This window comes from Scatophagus argus, chromosome 6 (genome assembly GCF_020382885.2).
Source record: "Scatophagus argus isolate fScaArg1 chromosome 6, fScaArg1.pri, whole genome shotgun sequence".
NCBI lineage: Eukaryota > Metazoa > Chordata > Actinopteri > Scatophagidae > Scatophagus > Scatophagus argus.
In genome coordinates, this window is record NC_058498.1 from 1,682,409 (window position 1) to 1,704,735 (window position 22,327).

Genomic DNA, 22,327 nt, shown 5'->3' on the forward strand with positions numbered 1-22,327 from the left:
CTGTATCAATACCAGCGCCTGATAAAGCAAAAAGCTGCTTGGAAAACTAACGATTATTCTCATTATTAAATAAATAAATCTCAAATCAATTCATCGTTCCATAAAATTCCTATCTCTGTCTACCAGACCAGAGGTGTTTGTTTTGTTTGGCCGACACCTAATTGAGCAGATGGTCTGCGGATTAATCGATAATGAAAAGAACTGTTAGTGGCAGCCCTCGTCAGATCGGTGACGATAATGTTATCGGAGCTGAACCGCTAAACCGCAAGTCTCCCCTAAAAGTCATTTTTCCAAATGATGTTCTATTCATCTGCACTGTAAATCTGACAGATATCTCCAAGTCCGAGCAAATAAGACCACAAGGATCTCCATTAATACAAACCACTGAAAGTAATTTGGGTGAACCAAATCTTCAAAACAAAATCAAAGGGTTTTTATCCCCCCTCGTTTACCCTCTCTGTGATGTCACAAGTGTGATCCTCTTCGAGCTAGACCAAGTGACAAATCACAGCTGTGGATGCTGCTTTATCAACACAAAGTGGCAGATGTACCATAACATTAAAGGATCTGGGAGTGCTGAAGTCGAGTCACATCCCTAAGAAGACTGAGCCTCGTTTAAGCACCGTGGACTAAACTTTGCCTAAGTTGTCTGCCACTTCAGAACTCTGATAGTTCCACGCTCTCCATCTCTCTATCCTCAGCCCTCTGACTGGGGCTACTGACAGGCCACTGCACCGCACATCCCCTCCTCCATCCTCTTAGGGATCCCCCAGTGATCCCCCCTCCATACCTGACGGCTAATTCCAGGGAACAGCGGTCTCCGTCTGCCCCCTCCCTGACGACCGGATGGATAATAAATCTTATTATTGACACTGCTTGTTCCCCCTGCCATCCCATGTTCCCGTCCCCTGGGGCTCATCTTCTGACTCCCACTGCTCCAGCGCTTTTACAGAAGATAGCGACACCATGCTAACATCAGACTTAACAAGGAAGTTACCACAATTTAATAACCCGCTGTAAGCCAGCCTGGTTATGATAATATGATCTCTGCATGTCTGACACTCAGTGATCTTTTCTGACAGACTACCCAGAGGTGTCAACATAGTCTGATATCCCCACCCTGCCAACAGAGAACTGCATGTCACAGTCTTAAAAATACTGCATCCCGTAACTTATCGGAGTATATCATGTACCCCTCGAGTATGACTAGAATGAGCTTCGCAGGAGATGCTGCATGTGCATGAGTTTTTACATGTTTGAACAAGGAGGACACAGAAGATTCCAGGTATGCATCTGTGTGTGTTGTGTGTCCTGCATTGACTTGATATATGCATATTTAATGAGTTTATGTGTCCCAGCTTAGTTCATATAGAGCCCCTGAGTGATTTTTTATTTATTTTTAAATTGAGGCCAACATTTTGAGTGCTACAACATGCTGGACTTGAAATGAAATGTCAATACTTTATTAAACATAATCACATGCATTTTGGCACTGGTAGAATTCTACTGTTTAATGCATTGCATTTGCACTTTTTATAGTCAAATTCAATTCAAGACCCTTTAAAAAGCAACTAGCAGACAGGTAAGCACCTTCACCTGGCAGGTAAGGTACCTGCTGACTTCCCTGAGGTAAGTGAGCTGACATGCAAACACGCAGCAGAAACAGACGCAGGTCTGATTGCAGAGACTAAACCACACAGAAAATCTGCTCCAAAAGCTAAAACTAAGAGCCACAAGAGCTAAAAGTGCCATAGCACAGCAGACCTGAAGGTGATTCTCCGAATTCTTCAATACAAGAGACACCTTTAAAGAGTTCATGCTCTTTGGATCTTTTAAGTAATCCTCCATGTGGCTTTGATTCATTCCTGCAGCCTAAAAACAGAACTGCCTTCAGAGAACTGCTGTTACTGTAAGTGTGATGACAGACAGATGGCTTAACATTAATCAATTGCTCTTCGGTTCTACGCTGTGACACCACCAAATTAACACTTGCCTGAAAGTCAGACGCCACAGAACGAACAGTATTATATTTAAGAGAGTATTTCTGTGGACTGAACCTGGTACACTCTTAAAGATGAGGGCTCGGGGGCTCCATTAGTGTGTATGTGGATGAAGAGTTGACAGGGACTGACAGACGGCCAGTCGTGTGGGGCCACATACTGACACAGGAGGCCCCTTGTGCACGCCATCAGCTGTCAGCCAGTGTGGTGGTGATGTCACCACAGAGAGGGGGGTTCTGGGGGAACCGTGTGTGGGGGTGGTCATGATATTATTGGGGAGGGGGCTACTGGCTTGTGGCCTTGTCCATCATCGCAGTGGAGCCATCAGCTGTAACGTATACCAGCTGACCCAAGAAACCTCAGGCTGACCAGGAGGGAATTCTTCCACTCAGCCTCACACCAACCAACACATGCTGGTAGGTTGTTGCTATGGCTATGTTACATAGCGTTAATGATGCTTTTAGAACCAGAATTCATAAAAACTTCACTATTAGGAAAAAATGATAGAGAGCCTCATCACATGGTGCAACAACAATCACCTGAAGCTCAGTATCATCAAGCCAATGAGCTTGTGGTGGACTACAAAGCTTTAAATGTGGATGTTGCTGCCAATATGTGGAGGCTTCACACTCATGTTCAGCCCGACAACACAGAAGATCAACACGATCAGCACAGTTTGAAGGTGGACACCCGAGATTCGAGTCACCAGTTCAGTCTGTGAGCACACGTGAAATCTGGTCCCAATCTGCCCTTCAGTTCCTGAGTTCTGCTGCTGAATGATGGACAGAAGACATCATGATGTCCCAGTGAAGCTGACCTTTGACCTACAGGATAGAAAATGTCCTCACTTCATAATTGTCATCTTGTGTGAAATTTTGAAAATTGAAAATTTTGAAAACATAATTAGTGCAAGAATTCTTGGGATTTGGCTAAATTGTGATTATAAGCAGCTTTAAACGTATATTATTTAGTATTTATTTGGATCTATAGACAGAAACTCTATCATCTCAAATGAATGATCAAACAAGTTCCACATGTTAAGAGCACAATCCATGTCTAAGTATTTTTCCAACTGTTGAATGATATGCAAGGAGACTTGACAACATCCTTGATGAATAATTAAATGATAATAGCCTCCATGTATGCTTTTTCCAGAGCAGCCATATGCTCCTGTAGCCATAAAGTACATCAATAACGTAAATAAGACATGATGAAAACATGCATTTCCTGTAACCCCAACCTTGACCCTGACCCCAACCCTGAGGGATGACAAAATCTTCAGCGCCGATCAGGACTCCGTCAGGTTTGGATTCGCCACTGATGTTTGACGTGTGTCCCATGGCGTGTGTGTGTGTGTGTCACATACACAGCATGGTGTTTGGTCAAAGACATGACTCTGCCTGTCAATCAGCAGGTCCCATTAGACGCATCAGGAGTAAGAGCCTGCGGCTTTGCCCACTTAAGGACTGCCATTATTGCATCCGTTGAGTATAGCGTGTCTGTGTGCGTTTGTGATAGAAAGAAAGGGCTTGGCGATGGGGGGTGGTGTGTGTGTATGTGTGTGTGTGGGTGTGTGTGTGTGTGTGTGTGTGTTGGGGAGGGGGGGTCTCATAAGACCTTTCCCAAGTGTGACTGGGGCACTTGAAGGTTAAGTGAGTGCATCCCGAAAGGGCAACGCAAGATTCCACAAGGGATGTGATCCTCTGCCCTGAACCATACACGTCAAGACCCCCAAGCAAGTAAGCAGCCCTGAGGTTGAGGTTGGGGTTGGGGTTGGAGTTGGGTCGGGTGGGCAACAGAAAGACAGCAGACTGTCAGTGAGTGGGCTATTAATATAGCTATTTACATAGCCAAGTCTATGTCGGATTTTTCTCATCAGCCCTGTTCAACACTTGGTGGCGAGATGACTTGTGAATGCAGCTCAGCTTCAGTGACACAGTATGCTGCTGACAGTTACTAATGACATTACAGAAGACAGCACATTTATTTTTCACTTGCCTGATCACAAAGTTTACTTAAGCGTTAGTGTCGAGCCCTGTTTATAGCGGTTAGCATCCTCAGCTACCGGACCTGATGTTGTTCGCGCCAAGGTGGGCATAAAAACTATAGAATCTGGATCGGTACAGGAACCAGTCCCATATCCAGTGAGTGAAACACATCAGGATCAGATGCTGAGTTGGATCAGTTCCCATGAAGTGCCTTAGCAAAAATGCTAATACGTGTTAAAAACAAACAAAAAAAACCAATACTTGCTAATATATTGCTATCAGAACTTTATAATCCTCAAACACTGATGCTGGTATCAGCTTTAAAAATCCAGTTTTGATTGAGCTATGGCATGCGTTCTGGTTCCACCTGCCACCACATCTGTGTTCTCCTCTGAAATGTGCTACTGTTTTGCTGAGAAGCATTGCTGTTAAACCCAGAAACTGCCTGGAGGTCTTGACAAACCACACTGTCCAAAATAAAGTCAAGACAGGCGGGTGTTTGGACCTACAGCATGTTGGTATCATCATACCGAGTGATGGGTTGAGGGCACATACGGGGCCCCTACAGTACGGTTTGTCAGTCACCACAAACGGTACTGCAGGGAGCAGCAGTGGCTCAGTGGTGTTGACTGAAAACCAGGACTGAGGTTCTGGTTGCAGATGCCAGAGCGGTGTACATCCATCACGCTGCTGATTCTTTTGGGCCACTGAGTGATGGACCCCTGTCAGCCGTTCGTACGGACGCCGGCCCTCGACTTCTCGTGCAGCCACTGAGTGAGAGACAAGGAGGTGATGTACAAACCCGCCGGGAGCCACACAAGCATTGCTAAGGTGTCAGAGTGCTAAGAGAGAAAGAGGGGCTGAGGCGGAGTGGGGACGGCGGTGTCGAAAGGAGAACCACACGAGGGGTGGGGGTGTTTAGGTGTCTCCTTAGTGTGTGATCCCTTTTATCTTCTGTGTTTCTTCACTGTTATGCTGACTGTTCAGTTGTTTTATGCAGGTTCATTTTGAGTTGATTGCTGCTTGTTCTCTTCCTGTTTAGAGTTGTGCTGTTTACATGGTGTTTTTCTTTTCCTTTTGGTTCTTTGCTTTTCTGTGTTTTTAAGGGTTCAATAGTCTTTAACAAGCAATTAAAAACTTTCATGCTGATCCTTACTTTGTTGAGACTTTCATCACTCCTGTATTTAGGTTTACGTCTTTGTTATTTCCTCATTTCAGAGCACCATATATGTAGTGACAGCATTTGATATCAGCATCAGGACAAGAAAGTGGCCTCCTTGGGTATCTGTAAAGGTTTGCACGTCCAATAATATATACAGTCATATAGTACAGACTTACAGATGAACCTTGGCAATGATATTGATATATGACCTTTGAGGTTTGATGTAATTAAGAGGGCCTGCTGGAGTAACCGCAGAACTTGTGTCTGTTCACTCTGGATCCGGGCCATGGACAGCTCAGTAACAAGGGAGGGCCGGCAGTTGACATGGCACTGCATTTACTGGGGTGAAAACTGGGGGTTCAGGGGCTAAAGGTCAGGACGGAGAAACGAGGACGACGGCGTGATGAGGGACAGTCAAGCCTCTTGTCGGCTTGGGTGCTAATTTGGTGAGGGCAGGGGGCCAAGGGGGACAGGCAAGTGCTCTGAGGACGACAGGCTCAAAATAAACAAACTGCCCCTCCAACTACTACTACCTGCTCTCCGGTAACTGGTCGCTTTCTACTCACACAAAACTTTCCTTTCCACAAAACTACAGCCCCCCTTCTGTGATAACTCGGAAACGTTGGTCTCCATGTCTTCATGTGTGTCCTTAGCTCTATCTGCCCTTCTCCCGTGCAGCATCCTCACCCACCCACAGCCCCCTCATTCCGCGGTGGCATTCCGGGGCAGCTGCCAGGGCCTAATTGGTCCCTTTGGGCCAGGGAAGAGCTGGCAGAAGCCTGCTGAAATGCTGATCGCAACCAGGAGAAGCGGGCATCTGCTTGGAGAGGACGCGGCTCCTGAACCGCTGGCTTAGTCGGCTCACAGACACACGCACAGAGACACATGAGAAACTAATAAAGGTCCTTCAAAGTCACAGCAGATGCGAGACCAGACTAACATCAGAGAAGTCACAGAAAGACTGCACTTATTCTGTTGTCGTGTCACAGGCTTTGCTTACTGACTATAAGATTACACTAAGTACATTAAGTTTTCTTTTTCTTAAAGGTCTCATCACATAGATTCTCTTTAAGGTGGCAATTTTCATTAATATATTTCTTTTTTTTTTTTAAAAATAGATATTTTAGATCTATTGACTTGTTGATTTGTCCTTGAGAAAATGTTTCATCTTGTGGTTTATCTTTCTGGGATTAAGAGAGAACAATAATGAAATTTATCTTTGTTTTTCATTTTTTCCCCCTGTTTTGTTTACAGCTGTCTCTGTCTATTATTTCAAGAATTTGATGTTTGAAGCAGGACATAGCGCATACCCAAACTACCTGATGCATTTGCCCCCCTTTAGGGGGGAAAATAAACTCCACATAGACACACAAAAACAAATAAATCAAGAAATAAAATTTGTATTTCTCCCGACTCTCATTAGGATATGTCACTATTCACCTTCGGGAGAGTTGATATTGTTAATGGTAGCTTTTTGGCAATTACCTCAGCATTAATGTCACCTAACGAGACGGTCAATGACATCAGTGTGTGTCGCCACAGAGACAGAGTGAAGAATCTAAGCCCCAACCTTCCCAGGAGACAGGAGACAAATTAACCACACGCACACAGGCCAGCACACATGATGCATGTGTGCGCACACACACAAGTTCCCCCCGGACAGGAGACAAATTAACCACTTCCCACAGAGCAATTCACATGGGAGCAGGGGACAGTAAACGGCGAATGATCAATATCGCTTTCTTCAGGAACACCCGCACAATATCAGCCCCACATGTGTTTAACACAAGAGCATGAGCACAACACGTGTCCAGGGGACAGCATGTCAATCCTGGCCATGAACATAATATTTTAGGCCCAGAAGAGGACGGTATGATCCCGGTGGTCCCGTGTGATGGAGGACGTCGTGATGTTTCTGCCCCAGTCAGACAAGTGGCTCTCTGCCCCCCCTTTCTTCACTCCTCTTTAACTCTGAAGCTACAATGACAGGAGACAAACTAGCTATTTCCCCCAGTTCAACTCACCGGGGACACAAGAAAATGAACTGCCCCAGATCAATACAGCACTCTCTTTCACAGTCACTCCCTGCTCTTGTCCACAGACACACAGCAGACACTGGCAGCTGGACAAAGACACGATTTCAGAGAGACATAAGAATTAGTGTGTTTGCATGGATCAACATGCAATGTGTTCACTGAGTATTTCAGACAACAAATGAGAATGCTGGATGCTGATGAAGACACAGTTGGGCCACATAAGATTCCTGTGTTTACATTCATGAAGCAGCCAGGCGATTTGTCATACTCTGGTTAAGGTCAACCTGCTTACATGCAGCTTTAATACACTGAACTCAATACCCCCACTTCCATGAATAAACCAATTTACCTGAAGCAACACGTCCTCAAATAAAAAGATCCTAATAAGACAACCCTGTAGTCACACACAGTGCTGTTCCTTCATGCTTATAGGCTGATAACTCGCTCTGCCCAGCTGCCAAGCTTCAGTTTTGCATAAAGTGTCTTGTCTTTTGTGCAGCTTTCCTTTGTGGTTTCATAGAAAGAGTTTAGTAAAAAGTTTATATCTCTTCCCCCGTGGGAAGAACTTGATCCACGTGACCTATAAACGAAGATGTGAGGTGGCTCTGAGATATGCAGCCACTTCCACTTCATTTGAGGAATTCAAAAATGTAAAACTGCGTGACTGAAACATCACTGCTGGAAACAGAAGCAGCAGAAGAGCAGGAATGCATCAGCTTTAAATGCTGGCAAAAACTCCCGGTTTATATTTCCTTAGAATAATATTCCTTGGTCATCATCTTCCAAAAATTAATCACGCTAAGTGTCAGGCTGAACAAAGTTGACAAGTTTGCCAATTGTTTTAGATGCCGAGGCAGAAACTTATCTGCATGCGTGTGTTAAATAAAGGCTGTTGTAACTCAGATGTGATCGGGGGGGCAGGAGCTGACCAGGTGCTGAGCCAACATGTGCAGAGCCCCCTCTGCAGCTCACTGGCAGGAACGCAGCAGTCGCATCCGCTGGCTCACACACACACGCAGGTGTGTGTGAGCCCTGAATCTGGCTGTACACCCTGACCCACTAACAGGTGAGTATAAATAGCACTGACCGCCAATTCTGGCTTTTCCTGCCAAGTCTCTGCTGGCCCAAGAAGACGTGATGGAATCGAGACCAGCGGCTTTCTCTGACCAATCAGCTGCCTGCCACAGTCAAACTGCTATCACTGCCAGCAGACTCAAAGCTCTGCAGATACCCAGACACAGACCTACAAATCACCAGGACGTCATCAAATTATTATATTCGCTGATGTTCATTTTTACTTTGCTTAAGTTATGTTGTGCTTAAATGAATCAAAAAATCAAATCAAACATTAGAAAATGAATCATCAACACCTTCAATAACATATTAACTGTTAAAGTCATTTTAAATCTGTTTCCAGTGTCTAAGCTGTGAGGAAGTGCCAGATTCCTCTGATTTACATCATGGAAAATTAAAAGTCTACAATTTGACAGTGGAACAGACAAAACCAAGAAATTTGAAGACGTCACCTTGGATGCAGTAGGATTTCTCACCATTTTCTCTTCTATAAAATTGACAGTTACTTTAAAATGTGATCAGCGATAGAAATGAGTTGAACAAATGCTCTACAGCCATGTTAACACATCTGATATCTGCACAAACACACATTTACTGGAGAATGTTTTCTGAACAATAACTGATCATTTGCTGCTGTTAAAAATATTACAGTGGCAAAACTGTAAATGTTGCTGTTACTGTATATATCACAGCAGCCAGCAGGGCACGGTAACTCCTGGGACGTTCAGGTCGTCCATTCCATCAGTATGCAGGGTCAAAATGTTGAGCCTCAATTACAACACAGAAGATGAAGCGATGATGACAAATGTGTCATTGTTTTGGCCTGCAGTGCCAGTTATTAATATCACAACCAGCGCTAACACAGTGAGCTCTCCACCTGCTATCCCACCCCCACTGCCCTCCATGCCAACCCTGCTGGCATGACGGCCGCTGCTTCCAGCGCCGGAGTTGCCAAACCAAAATGGTTACGCGTCTGCTACCACAAATGCCGACGGCACTAACGGCAACTCACTGACAGTCACGTCGAAGCCACAGGGCTACTGTAAATCATAAGAGCTGTTTAAACTGAGCGTGCAGGAGGAAGTGAGGCACTTAATGCTGCCATCACGGTACGTGTGGCGGATACTCATAGATACACACACACACACACACACACACACACAGCTGAGGACTCAATTACTTTTGTTCAGAGCAAACCTCCCTAATTAAATACGTTAAGCATTAATTATTCAACTAAAGAGGGAGAGACTCTTGACAAGGGGGGAGGCGACGGAGAGGGTACTGAAGGAGCCTGGGAAGCGGGTGATGGGGGTGGGGGCAGCGTCCCTCTCAGGCTATAAAACAATCCACACCCGGCGCAGCTAATCAATACAGCCCTGCTGGAATTAGTAGTTATCTTAAAGCCCTTTAACAAGAGCGTGCTGACTGACAAACACAAACAATCATCCATTATTAAATACCAAAACAGGAGGGGATGAGTGGTGGTGGGAGGAGGGGGAGGAGGTGGGAGCCTGAATGGAGGGTGAAGTTGAGAGAGACGGAGAAACAGGGAGAAACGGATAAATGAAATGGACAAAGGACAGATTAAAGGATAAAGATCACATAGTGCCCTCTTGTTCCGTTAAATTCAAGAGAAGGAAGACATTTCTCCAAAACTGTGCAACTCACACAGCGTAGATGGGTGACCAGCACTACAGGGAAGAGGGAAAAACGGGGTGAACTGTGCCTTGTGAAGTGTACTGGGACTACGCTGAATGATTTGGGATTTTGCACTTCAAATAAAATTGATTGATTTTTCGCAACACAAATCCAAACATTAACTGGGTTCTCGACTCGTTGCCTCTTTTCCTAATATGATTCCAAACTGAATATTTTCAGCTTTTCAACTCTTATACACAAACTGAGCAATCTGATGTCATTATTGTTGACTTTAGGAAAACTTTCATGGACAATTTTCAATACAGTGTAATATTTTACAAATCTTAACTATCAGAATATCAGCTGCATTATGTTTTATATCTGCACTGTAACAGTAAGATTTATTTGGGTCAAAATCCTATTTACCAGTCATATGATGAACTGGAATTACCTTTCAGAGAGAGGAAAGAGAGTGGTTGACAGGACCCATCTATCATTCAGTTTACACCTGTCCATCATGTCTCTGCTCGACAATCTGCTCCACATTTGTTCCTGACACCGACAACATTATTCCTAATGGTTAAATCCGGGGGACATCTGTAGGGAGGTCATGGGGAGCTTAAGAAGCCTACCCTCTGCTTGCATGCAGGGAAAGTCTGGGCACTGAGCTCAGAGGTTTGCATGCCAATCATGGCTGGGGGTACACAGTCAAATAGCCGGAGGGGGGTGTGGAGGAGCCCAGAGAGAGTGGACAAAACTTAACTTTCCCCATGGGACGGACGAAGAAAGGAAAGACAGGAAATGACGGGATGAATGGTGGCTGAGAGAGGAAAGGAGGCACTTGGACTGGAGGAAAAAACCCCACCAGTCGTGGGGACCGGTGGGGGAGATAGTAGAGGGTCACTGAATATCTCGACAAGACCAGAATAGTCCTGCGGGGTTCGGGTGTCCAGGCCGCTATGACGGAAATGGAAAGTTGGAATGGTTGAGAAAAAAAAGAAGAAAAAAAATCAAGAAGATAAGGGGTCAGGTTTCTCCTCAGCCCAGGGGCCTTGACCTGGAGCCTGGCTCTGGGGTTTGGATGGAGAGCCAGGTGGAGCAGTAGGAAAGGGGGGGTGGCACGAGCCTGAAAGGGGAGACTGATTAGAAGGACGGGAGCCATATAAAATTCACTAACATTACAGGAATATGGGCCTTGGCCACTACTTGGCTTCCCCAACCCACTGAGACTTGGAGCCAAGACGTTAATTAGGGGAATACGTTTAGTCCCTGTGGACAGGGAGGAAGCAGAGAAAGGGAGGGATGCTGCAGCTGAGCAATCACGGAATGTCACTGCAGACAAAAGACCAGAAAGAGGAATAGGGTTTAGGGATGAGAATCCAGAACTGGTTCCAAATTAATAGTCCAATCCATCTGAACCGCATACCTCTGAGCTTATCAGTACCTGTTTTCGTGTTGTGCATCACAAAACAACAATGATGTCAAAATCAGGGCTCAGTGAGGGCATGGATAGACAACTGGACCAATAAGCAGCACTGATTATGGAACTGGTATCATTGATATCCTATCAATTTCCATTGCTGATAGTGTAGATAGAAGGGCAGGATACAGAACCCCAAATGGCCCCTGATGGCTGTTCCACCAATTACCCAAAAATTACTGACTTTAATGGAGCTTTATTCCACCAAGCCTGGTGTGCAAACATAAAGTAATGTTTCTGCAGGGGCTTTAGGTCATCTGCTATGAGTCTAAAACTATCCCAGATTAAACAGCATTGTAATCAAAGCACCTGTGACAAAGGAAAACAGAATCACCCCCTCCCCATACACACACACACACACACACGGAGTCACACAACCCCAGCTCCACCATGTGTCCATGCAAGTGTGCGGGACATGATTAACATGCCAAGCGCACCTCAGACTCATTACTCGTCTTCCCACGTAAACGGCAAACCCTGCAGCGATTATTATGGTAACACGTCAGTGTGTGCAGACATATGGACGAGAGCTGGGCGAGATAGGGTTACTGTCAGAGGGTCGGGGGTACAGAGGGGTGGGGGTGGTGGGGGGGGCAGCTATACCAGCATGCTCTCCAGCTGACAAAAGGTGCAGATTTATGGAGGGCCCCTGACTTTGCCCTCCCTGTTACCAGAACGGACGCCCTTTATGTAACAAGACGAGGCCACAGCCACACAGGATGGGCACACACTGATCAATACAACTCCACAAACACCTCAAACACAAACACAGTGCAGTTCTGCTCCGCGCAACCTTAGAGGATTTCACTGCACTACTGACAGTCTGACATTTAAGGCTGGAAGCCGCAAATTTTGGATATTTTTGTTTTGAAAAATGATTGAAAGGAATGATATTGGCAACTAATCGATTACTGAACTTATTGCTGCAGCTCTAATCACATTTACACATCTCCTGGGTGGAACTCAGACTGACAGAATAAGTTTCTCAATGAGCTGCATCACGGACCGATTCACTCACTGGAGGGAAATGACTGTCCGTACCGCAGCTCAGGAACTGGCAATAGAAATGAAAAAAAAAATTATATTAAGCACAGATGATTTTTACTTTATTACATGCAAACTGCTGGCACAGCGCTTTAAAAAATAAGTCGCAGTCAAATGATCTTTAAAACTTGGCAAATCTTTAGTTTATTTGAATAAATGAGACCCCACAGACTGCAGTCAGAGGACAGCGTCATGTGCTTGTTTTAAGACCGGAGTCGGATGATAGTCGGGTCTCATAGGCCGATAGCTAAAGAAGGCAACACCTGCAAGCCCGGCCAAACCATTTACCAATAAGTGACACCCGCATTGCCTGCCATGTGTTCTCAAATAATTAGTAAGGCTCTGCCTGTGTCCTGTTAGGTTTCTGATTTATTCAGACAGCCCTGCACATGGGCCACTCCTCTGGATACCAAGAAAACATTTACCTCCTTAACTGGGAACGAGTCTCAGCGGTCTCAGGCTAAAGTTTCTGGACTCAATAGATTACACATTTCAACACATGCCACTCATCTCCCTTTGCAGATGCACAGGATAAAAACGCCCCCTCATGACGGCAAACAGCACTCTGAGAGATGACTGAGGAACACACAGAACATGTTGTGACACTGATATTTCACAAGGAAAACTTCTCCAATAGCCAGTCATCTGAGCAGGACAAAAGTGTCGACGACTTTTTGTACGTCCACATGAGTCAGACCTTTAATTATGGCCAGCTGACAGTTTGAGGAGGTTGGGGGGGGTCTTACAACACAGATGGGGAGGAGCTACTCGTGTGGACATACTGTAAGTACAGAGGTTCATCAAAATGCCAAATGTTACTGTGCACCAGGGCGGAGAGAGCTATACTGAGCCCATCCTGCACAAGACACCACCTCGAAAGAGAAACTGACTTATTCACAGAAACAAACAGCCACAGTGTATATATAGGCACAAGGATGAATGCACGCAGTCGGTCCGGACCGAATGTCACGCTTAACATTTGAAGCTCCTATTGAGGTTTTGTAATGAAGCGTTGAATGTCTGATGTTATATTTTATAACAAATTACACAAAGTGAACAAACGGAGCACAGCGCACCAAGCGAGCACATAAGTGAGTCATTTACTGTCATTGTGTCACAGTGATGTTATTAGAGCAGCGGTGGCTCCAGTGAAGAATACGACTTGGGCAGAGCAGCAGGCCAGAGATTCGTTCCTGACAGTTCGTGGTACAGCAAACACCGACTTCACAGGCCATAAACAACCACCAACTGCTGTGTATTAGTGAGGTTTGCAGGCGCTTACGTGGCCTAAACTCCCGTTTTTCATGCAGTGAGGAGGGAAGCTGTGAAAGGAATGAAGGAGGAAAGTTATCCTGTGCATGATTACATCTGATTTTTTTTCAAATATTATCACTTTTGGACTTTGCAACCATCCGGAGTTTCTGGGAAACCTTAGACCATTGAGAAAAAAAATCCTACGCAGCATCACGTCAATCTAATTCAACAAGCTGACACTGACAGGTCGCCAGTTCATCAGAGGGCTCACACATGGAGGAAAACAATCATTCTCGCTCACATTTACACCTACAGACAACTCAGAGTCACCAGTCAAGGAAACCTGCATGTGTTTGGACTGTGGGAGGAACACGGAACACTCAAAGGGAACCCACACAGAGAGACCTTTCAATACAGCCTGAGAGGTTAAGGCCACTTTTTCTATTGAAATGCTAAAGCACACATGGAAAACAGACAAAAACCATTTTCACCTCCTTCTGCCTGCAACGCCAACATCGGTTTCTGTCTAAATCATTAGGGAAACAATTCTGGATGAGTGATCTGATTGCATGTGTGTGGGCGCACATGTTTTGTGGGGCACGTGTGTGTGTGTGTGTGTGTGAGAGAGAGAGAGACAAATGGTGAGAGATATAAAAAGAAAGGAAGAGAAAGAAAAGCACAGACAGAGAGTGAAGACAGAGGCCCACCTGTTTGACACAGAGAGCCTGAGAAAGTGCAGAGGAATGAGCAGCATGCCACTGTGTGCAAATGTGTGTGTGTCGTCCAACTGATGAGACGATGGGCGCACTGGGGAATGGCATTCGGAGAACGGTATGTAGAAAAGCAGCTGATGGGAACACCATAACACACACACAAGATTAAAATCATTTGACCAATAAAAAGTTCGGAGAAAGATCAGCGGTCACATACATTAGATATAGAGTGACGCCTCCAGTATGCACACAGCAACACCAGTTGTGTGCTGCGAGGTCCAAACAAACAAACAGTGAGCTAACGTCCTCTTTAAGTGTGTGTGTGTGAGTGTGTGTGTGTGTGTGTGTTGCTGAGAGGGGAGCGCAGGACAACTGGCTGCAGCGTTAAGGAAAAGTGGGAGAAACTGGAGCAAGTGTGAACCAGAGAGTGATGCAAATAAACAAACAAAAATAAACAAGCGTGTGTCGCGCCAAGCTCAAGTCAAATAAGGACAGACGGGCCGGGCTTTAGAGAGCAGCCCCAACACAAACCCACTGGCAGCGATATTTTTAAATCAGCTGAAATACACAGAATATCACAAACATAATGTCGCAGGAGCAGAAAGACTGTCCTGAGCCACACCGAACATCCGCTCACTCAACTGACATCCTGCGAGAGAAAACAAGAGGCCACAACAACAGGCAGAATCAGTCACAGCTGTCTGATTTGCATTTCATTTACTGTAATGATGTCTGTGAACGCACCGTTTCGACCAACTTCACCACTGAACGGCTAAACACAACATCCCCAGAGTCCCTTTGAAAAATCGAATAATACTGAGAGCGAGTGGGGAGGAGCCTTACAAACTTTACAAAACAGATACAGCAAATTCTAGATCGTTCATCTTCTTGAAAATTCGTCATGAAAAGCAATGCACAAAGTTGTTCTTGTCCTTGTGGAAAGGTGTCCGTTTGTCGCAGCCTGTCTGAAGTGCGTGTGACCTGAGCAGCAGTTTCAACACACTGTTTCAACTGATTTTACACCAACCCCTAAGAAGACAGACACAAAGCATTGAATTTTACAGCATTTCCCAGTAAACAGAACCCAGTGTAGGCTAATTCTTTGTTGCTCATGGATCTTCAGACATTTAAAAAAATCTTTCTTTGCGAGTTGATGAGGGAAAACTTTATTAACTTTGTGAAATGCAGTTTATCACAAATTCTTAATTAATTAATTCTTGAAAATTTGGCAAATGTTGTACTTGAAGTTATTTCTTTCTGTGTAAAAAATCGTCGTGTCTGTTTGTCCCAGTGAGCAGAAAAGTGAGATCCGATCACAAGTGGTCACATTTTAATGGGCTCAGAGCTCAGCACTCAGCAGAACTGATCTGCTTCACGAAGAACCTGGCTGTTCCTCTGAGCTCCTCACGTTATAATGCTGCTCGGCTGTGAGCGGATCGCGACCTATCCGTGTGTGTCCGTACATACAGAACACGTATCACCGGACAAAGTGGGAAATGTCAGCGAGAGCACGGCCTTGATGCAGAGCTGCACGTATGATTTATGGGTGAAGAAGAAGATGGGATCAGTGTGGGCACAGTAACAGGATCCCTGAGGGAGGGGGTGAGGACGAGGACGGAGGAATCTTTCGTGGTGGTAATGGGTGGTGAGGAGGGATGGGCAGCATGTTGGTAAGATGATGCTGAGAGAGCAAAGGTGGCAGCACTGCCACTGAAAGAGAGCCACCCCAACTACAACATAGAGACAGGCCAACAATGTGACCGCTCTGTGTGTGTGTGTGTGTGTGTGTGTGTGTGTGTATGTTTTATGATTCACATAAACAGGGCTAAGGACCCGCTCAGAAGTAAAACTGGATGAGCCAATGGCTCCATCCACTTGCTAACACTAACTCAGAGTAATAAGAGCGAGTTCGACTGACAACAGCACTGCATATAAAACCACACAGTCTGCACTGATCATTGCGCCCTCCGTTGTGACTGGAGACGTGTGTGACAAGTTTTGAGAGAAAGTGTATGCAAGACACTACAACGGTTTTATTTATTATCAGCTGATCAAATAAGAACTAAGGGTACAGTCACCCATGAAGGTTCATCTCACCCGTCTTGCTCTCATAGTTGGCATTTTGTTCACATTCTCTAAAGTCACCAGACTAAACTTCTGTTTCCAGGATAACTGAAATCTTTGCTTCTGCTTTACCTTGAAACATCTTCATCTGCCGACATTTTTGAATCAGACTGATCACTTCTTAGGTGCTTCCACCATCAGCTCTGGAAAAAAATGAAAACTTGAAAACTCTCCTTTTTTTTTTCTTTTCCTTTTTCTTTTTTTAGATTTACTAGCCTGATGTGGCACTTCACTTGCCCTGGGCAAGTGGGCAATCCTTATTGTTGAGCCCTGACCTAAAATAAGATTATAAAGGAAATGCCTGTGTGATATACAGCGCTGGGCTTTAAAAAAGTCACAAGACATATTAGCAGAGCAATGAAGGACAGCTACAGAGAGCAAAAAGACTGAGCAGGGCTGGATGAAGGATGGTGAGGGGGGGGGAAAGAAACCGGCGTGAGATGGAGACCTCAGACGCTCCAGAAGCCCGTCACGCGGGGCTGGAAGCTGCTCGGCTCAGCACTCTTCTCTCTGTGTTCCGTCCATTCTGACATTTATCTGCTTTATTAGATTATCTGGGCTATGTGGCTGTCTCTGGGCACACACATGTACATATACAGATAGATACATTCTCACTCACACACACCTCTCAATTCATTATAATCCTAACTGCTTACTTAGGTTTATGCCCTCTTTAAATTAAACCACAGATAACCGAGAACCCCCCACCTCACCACCACCACCAACACAACAGAGGAGAGGCTGGAGCTGGCCATTGAGGAGGAAATGAAGACACATTGTTTGTGAGTGTATTATCATGCGTGTGTGAGTGGTCATAAGGTTGCTTTTTAACGGGCTCATCTATAGGGACTCTGCTTCCCATCATTAGTAATTCAATTTGCTCTTTATTAGCAGCTCTTATCGGAGCAGCAGACGGCTGCGAGGAGCTTTCCTCACTCCATCTTCCTCTGTGCTCACCCCTGCTCCACCTTTCCTGAGGCTCCGATTCTGAATCCCCATCTTTAATGAGAGACGCGTGCGCTCCTGCTGTAAGGCCATTCGAGTCCTCCACATGAAAACATGTGGAGGGACGACGAGGAATAAGGGACAGCTGAACGGATGGAGGAGGTTAAAGTGAAAGTTAAAGAATCAGAAAAAGCAGACTGATAGACGCAGAGCCATAGGGACGAATAAAGCCTAATGTTAACAGTGATGGCTTTTCTAATGTCTTTTGACTCCATTGAGTATGGGAGATTAGAGCAAGATGGGCATGAGGCGTGTAGGGTACGCGCAGCATGACCGGAGGGCTGGAGGGGCAAGAGGGAGGGAGGGAGAGAGGGAGGGGGCTGTAAAAACAATGATTGCTTTCCATCAGGTTAGGCCTATATTCTACAGTTCGTTAAAACAATCCAATTTGCAAAAGGATAATTATGCATTAGCTCCTTTTTATCTACTGGAGGGAGAGCAGTGCCAGGGCTTGATAGCAGCGCCGCTCCTGCCTCCACCTCTGCAAATTACCCGCTATCGGCACTTGTTCGCCATCACGGCTGAATTGGGCAATCAATTAACCCGCACCACCCCTCCTCCTCTTATAGTCTGCATGTAAGGCTCTCTGGTGACAGCCAGCAACATAGAGCCTCTACAAGGACAACAAGCATGTCAGTTGCTGCCCTCTGCTGGACATGGCTGAGACAGCAGCTGTCAGAGCTGCAGCTTGGAAGCTTTGTCCCAGTTCCATACTACATGATGGAAAAAAAATAATTATCGCGATGAATATATAAGTAAGTAAATATATATATATATATATATATATATATATAAAGCAGAAAATCAGAAAGAAATTGAAGTAAACGCACTAAATGCACTAAAAACCATAGAATCCACAGAATCAAATCACTAGAATTAAAACCTCAATCAAACTGCAAGTACTGCTCTTCGTTTGAAACAAAGATCTCTCTGACAGCACATCAGCCACCATAGAAGTTCAACATAATCAGCACAGTTTGAAGGTGGACACCCGAGATTCGAGTCACCAGTTCAGTCTGTGAGCACATGTGAGATCTGGTCCCAATCTGCCCTTCAGTTTCTGAGTTCTGCTGCTGAGTGATGGACAGAAGACATCATGATGTCACAGTAAAGCTGAATTTTGACCTTCAGGAGAGAAAATGTCCTCACTTCATCATTTTATATAATTTAACTGAAATTGCGTAATAATTTAAGTCTAATTTGAATTTTTGATTTAATGCTAAATATGTGTTTTGAGGGGTCAGGGATGTTTGACCACCAAATCAGTTGATTTGTACCACATTTTTTGTGGTAACTCCAGTGGATATGGACGATGTGTGACTCACTGGAGTACTTGAACCGCAAAATATGAGATGACTGGCTCTTAAAGAATTACAGAAAATACAAACCTTTCAATTATAATTGAAATTTAAAAGAATATTACTGCCAAATTAGAGATGTTCTAATATACTGATCAGTGAGTGTGTCCAGTGTGGTGGACATGTCAGCAGATCCTGTAGGACTTGAGAACTGTTCAGTGAGACACCCATCAGGAAACTGTAAGGTTTCTGAGGCCTATATGTCAAGCTGGCGAGTTCTTGACTTAAGCAATTTGTCATAGCACCTCCACACGGTCGTAGGGCACAATTCTTAGTAACTAAGAATTTAGTTACTTAGTTACTTAGTAACTAAGATGGGTGAGAATCGCAACCCATTTGGAAAGTTTAGCTAACGTGAAAAATAACAACATACTGTGCTGCATGTGTTCTTACTTGTCCTTGAGAAGGAAGGGGAGAGCCGCCTCAACTTATGTCTCCCGAAAGACACTAGCTCCTTGCAGGGCGTCCTCCTCGCTCCTGTGGGGTTCCTGGTCGAGCTGTAAACACGGCCCCGCAGGGAGGACCTCACTGCTGATAGGCTGGTCCCCTTCTCTGACCCACCTCCACTGTGGTCGCATTACAAAAGGGAAAAAGAGAACAGTGTAATCCGCAAGACACTAGTGGCTGCTACGAAGCATTTGATATTGAGAAAAATCTTAATTTAGTGCGTGTACCAACAGCAGTCTACCATACGGTGCTGCCACCTTGTGGTAAAAGACAGTTACAGCAAACTAATTAAAAAGGACAACTGGGGATATCAGAGCAGAAATAAATTCTGAGGAAAGCTGAATTTTCCATTACTTGCCTACTAGCAGACCTCCTAATGATTTTCATGGCGCTGCGGAGCTTATACCCGCCAGGGGAGGAGGAGGGTGTGAGGGAGGTATGCTGGGTGGCAGATGGAGAACCAACAAGCCCTCTTTTCACTCCTCTGATGCTTCTTTCTGATGTCCAGTGGAAAGCAGATCTAGCAGATCGGCGGGTGGCTGGTGCTCCTCCTGTCGCTGCTGAGGTACTCTGACCTCCAGCCTTCCAGCGGTAACGGCTACTCAGAGAGGAGCTCGTAGAGGAACCCACAATTTCCTTTTTTATTTTAGCAGAGGGAGCAGAGGACATTCTGAGTTTCCTGGTGGCCTCTCCTTTCTCCAGAGCTCTCTGGGAAACAGTCACAGCTTTGGGTGATGGTGATTTCCGAGATATTTTAGCTTGGGATCCAACAGAGGAGGAGACCCATTTGTACTTTGAGGTCTTAGGGACTGCAGTAATTGGGCTTAGCTTTCGGGGAGGCTTCCTGGTTGGGGTTCGCTTACCGACTGTGAATACCGATGAGCTTCCACTGGCAACTCCAGCTCTTGAGACTGACGTTGGGGCCACAGTCACCGCTTTGCCTGTGGGAGGGGAAATGGAGTTGGCTTGTTTAGGTTCCACCCCTCCCACATTCTGGGTCTTAACCCAAGTGAACTTGGATTTTTTCAAAAACGATGGACCGACTTGCCGGTGGCTGGTGGGAGGGTTGCTGGAAGCCTGTGGTACTTTAGACAGAGAAGAGAGAGGTGGGAGGTCATTTCCAGCCGTCACCACAGCTGGAGTTGTCTTATCCATAAGAGTCCATTTATTGTGAGTGCTGACTTTGCTCGTCAGTGAAGGCTTCCCCTGTGTTTGAGGGTTGCTCTGCAAACGGGTCAAAGAGTCTGCAATGCCTGAAGAGGTCACTTCAGAAGAACTGCTGACCACACGCCGGCTTTCAGCCCTCTGCTGAAATTCTGGACTCAGTCTGTGGAGGGTTTTGTGTTGCGTTGAGCTTGAACCTCCTTTTCCATCTTCTGTGTTTCGGCTAATACCTGTGATGCCGCTTATGCTCCCTTCTCTCGTCTGTTGAGAGACCCCTGATGAGACAGTGGCAGTTCTGCTGTGGCTGGGCAGTGACATGCTGTGAGCTGCACTGAGGGGTCGAGGCTGATGAACAGAGGAGGAATTAGAAACTGAGGGATGTCCAGCAGAGGACTGGGGATTCTTGTTTTTCAGCGAGTATGTTTTCCTCCAGCTTGCATGGTTCTGAGGAGCATACAGTCTCCCTCTGCAGCTGTGAGGATGGATGACAGATGTGCTCTGACTTCTGGCTGACGGTTCTGGCTGCCTCTGGTCAAATCTTGCAAATGGGGTGTTGCCATGGACACTCTTATGTTTATCGATAAGATCTGGGAATTTGAAAATAGGAGTTTATTTAGTTCATTTACACAGTAACATCTTTTTAGAACACAACATGCCTTTGATAGTCTTTCTCAAGTTAAAACAGGTGGAAATATGAATTCCATCTCAAGCTGTGGACTTCACAGTCTGCATAAGTCAACCTCCAAACAACCTCTACACTGAAAGTTTACTTGCTTCCATTGGAATGGAGGTTTTATCTCCATGGGGGCGGAATTCCTTTAGTCAGCTATTTACTTTTTTTTTTAAAAAACGTAGTTTAGCCTGTTGCAGGCTGTGGATGTGCGTTTTATTGTTTATGTATTTATTGTTGTTCCAATTCATGCTGTTTCCTTTCGTAATGTAATCTTCACTGACTGCGGTCTGTAATGAAAACTGAATGAGACCTCATCGCTGTCATCATCATCACCAAATGAGGGAGCATCACTCAGAAGAACGTGGTTCGTCTATCCAGCTATTATAAGACACACTGAAGCCGTTCTAGGCGATAGTAATTTTCATTTGTTCCCCACAACGTGACAAATAGCTCATATAAATACCATAAGATGCAAAAGTTAACTATTTTTTCCCCTGTACTGCTTATTTGTTAGATGAACGGACCACTTGCTGTCATGCGTAGCCGAACAGTTAGCTAACGTTAGCTATCCGGCTTCCTCTCCAGCTGTGTTGTTTTGAAAGCGAACGGAAGAGTGAAAAGGAGCTTAACTACTAACCTGTTGACCTCATAAACATCCAACTGGTAATTTACTGCCGATGAAAATTAAATATAGAGTATATTCACAAACGCCGCGTATCTCCACATTCAATAAATCGTGAAGGATTGATCAGGCTAGCAACGACAGACAACTTGTGGGTCGTTTGAGTTGAAGGCTAACGGTTAACGTTCACTTTTCAAAATAAGGCTATTTAAAAACGCGGACCCCACATCCACGCGACAGCTCTGAATTTTGACAGCATATTATTAAAAACTGTTGAACAACCCGCATGCTGTCAAAGAAAGTGTCGACATCAAACAAATTAGACCTACTTTGTAGAAGTTCAATTTCCCTCTTCAGTGCTTCTCTCTCCTCCATGTTTACAACTGAATCGTTTCGTCATCGCGTTGCGACGAAAATAAGCTCTTGCGGATGATGCACTTCATGCTGTCCAATCACAGAACGCTGTCTGAGAATGCGCAGAGGGATTTTTAGCCCTCTTTTTGCCTACAGGTTGCAACCTCGTTAGGTCGCTAAACGATGTTCGA

At 45.2% G+C, this 22,327-nt stretch overlaps 1 protein-coding gene across 2 annotated transcripts in view; it reads right to left on the bottom strand.

Annotated features, from left to right (window-relative positions):
- The window catches only part of zc3h3 (zinc finger CCCH-type containing 3), a 47,762-nt gene extending 25,497 nt beyond the window's left edge, over positions 1–22,265 (bottom strand). The window contains exons 1-3 of one of the 2 annotated variants that reach the window (XM_046390863.1): positions 22,112–22,265; positions 19,682–21,074; positions 19,270–19,442 (exon numbers count right to left, since the gene is read on the bottom strand). In XM_046390863.1, the coding sequence (XP_046246819.1) occupies positions 19,270–19,442; positions 19,682–21,074; positions 22,112–22,157 (1,612 nt within the window). In that variant the 5' untranslated portion in view covers positions 22,158–22,265. Of the gene's footprint in view, positions 1–19,269; positions 19,443–19,681; positions 21,075–21,797; positions 21,942–22,111 lie in introns of those variants that run through there. The other variant, XM_046390864.1, reaches the window with a different exon arrangement.
- Positions 22,266–22,327: the final 62 nt, after the last annotated feature.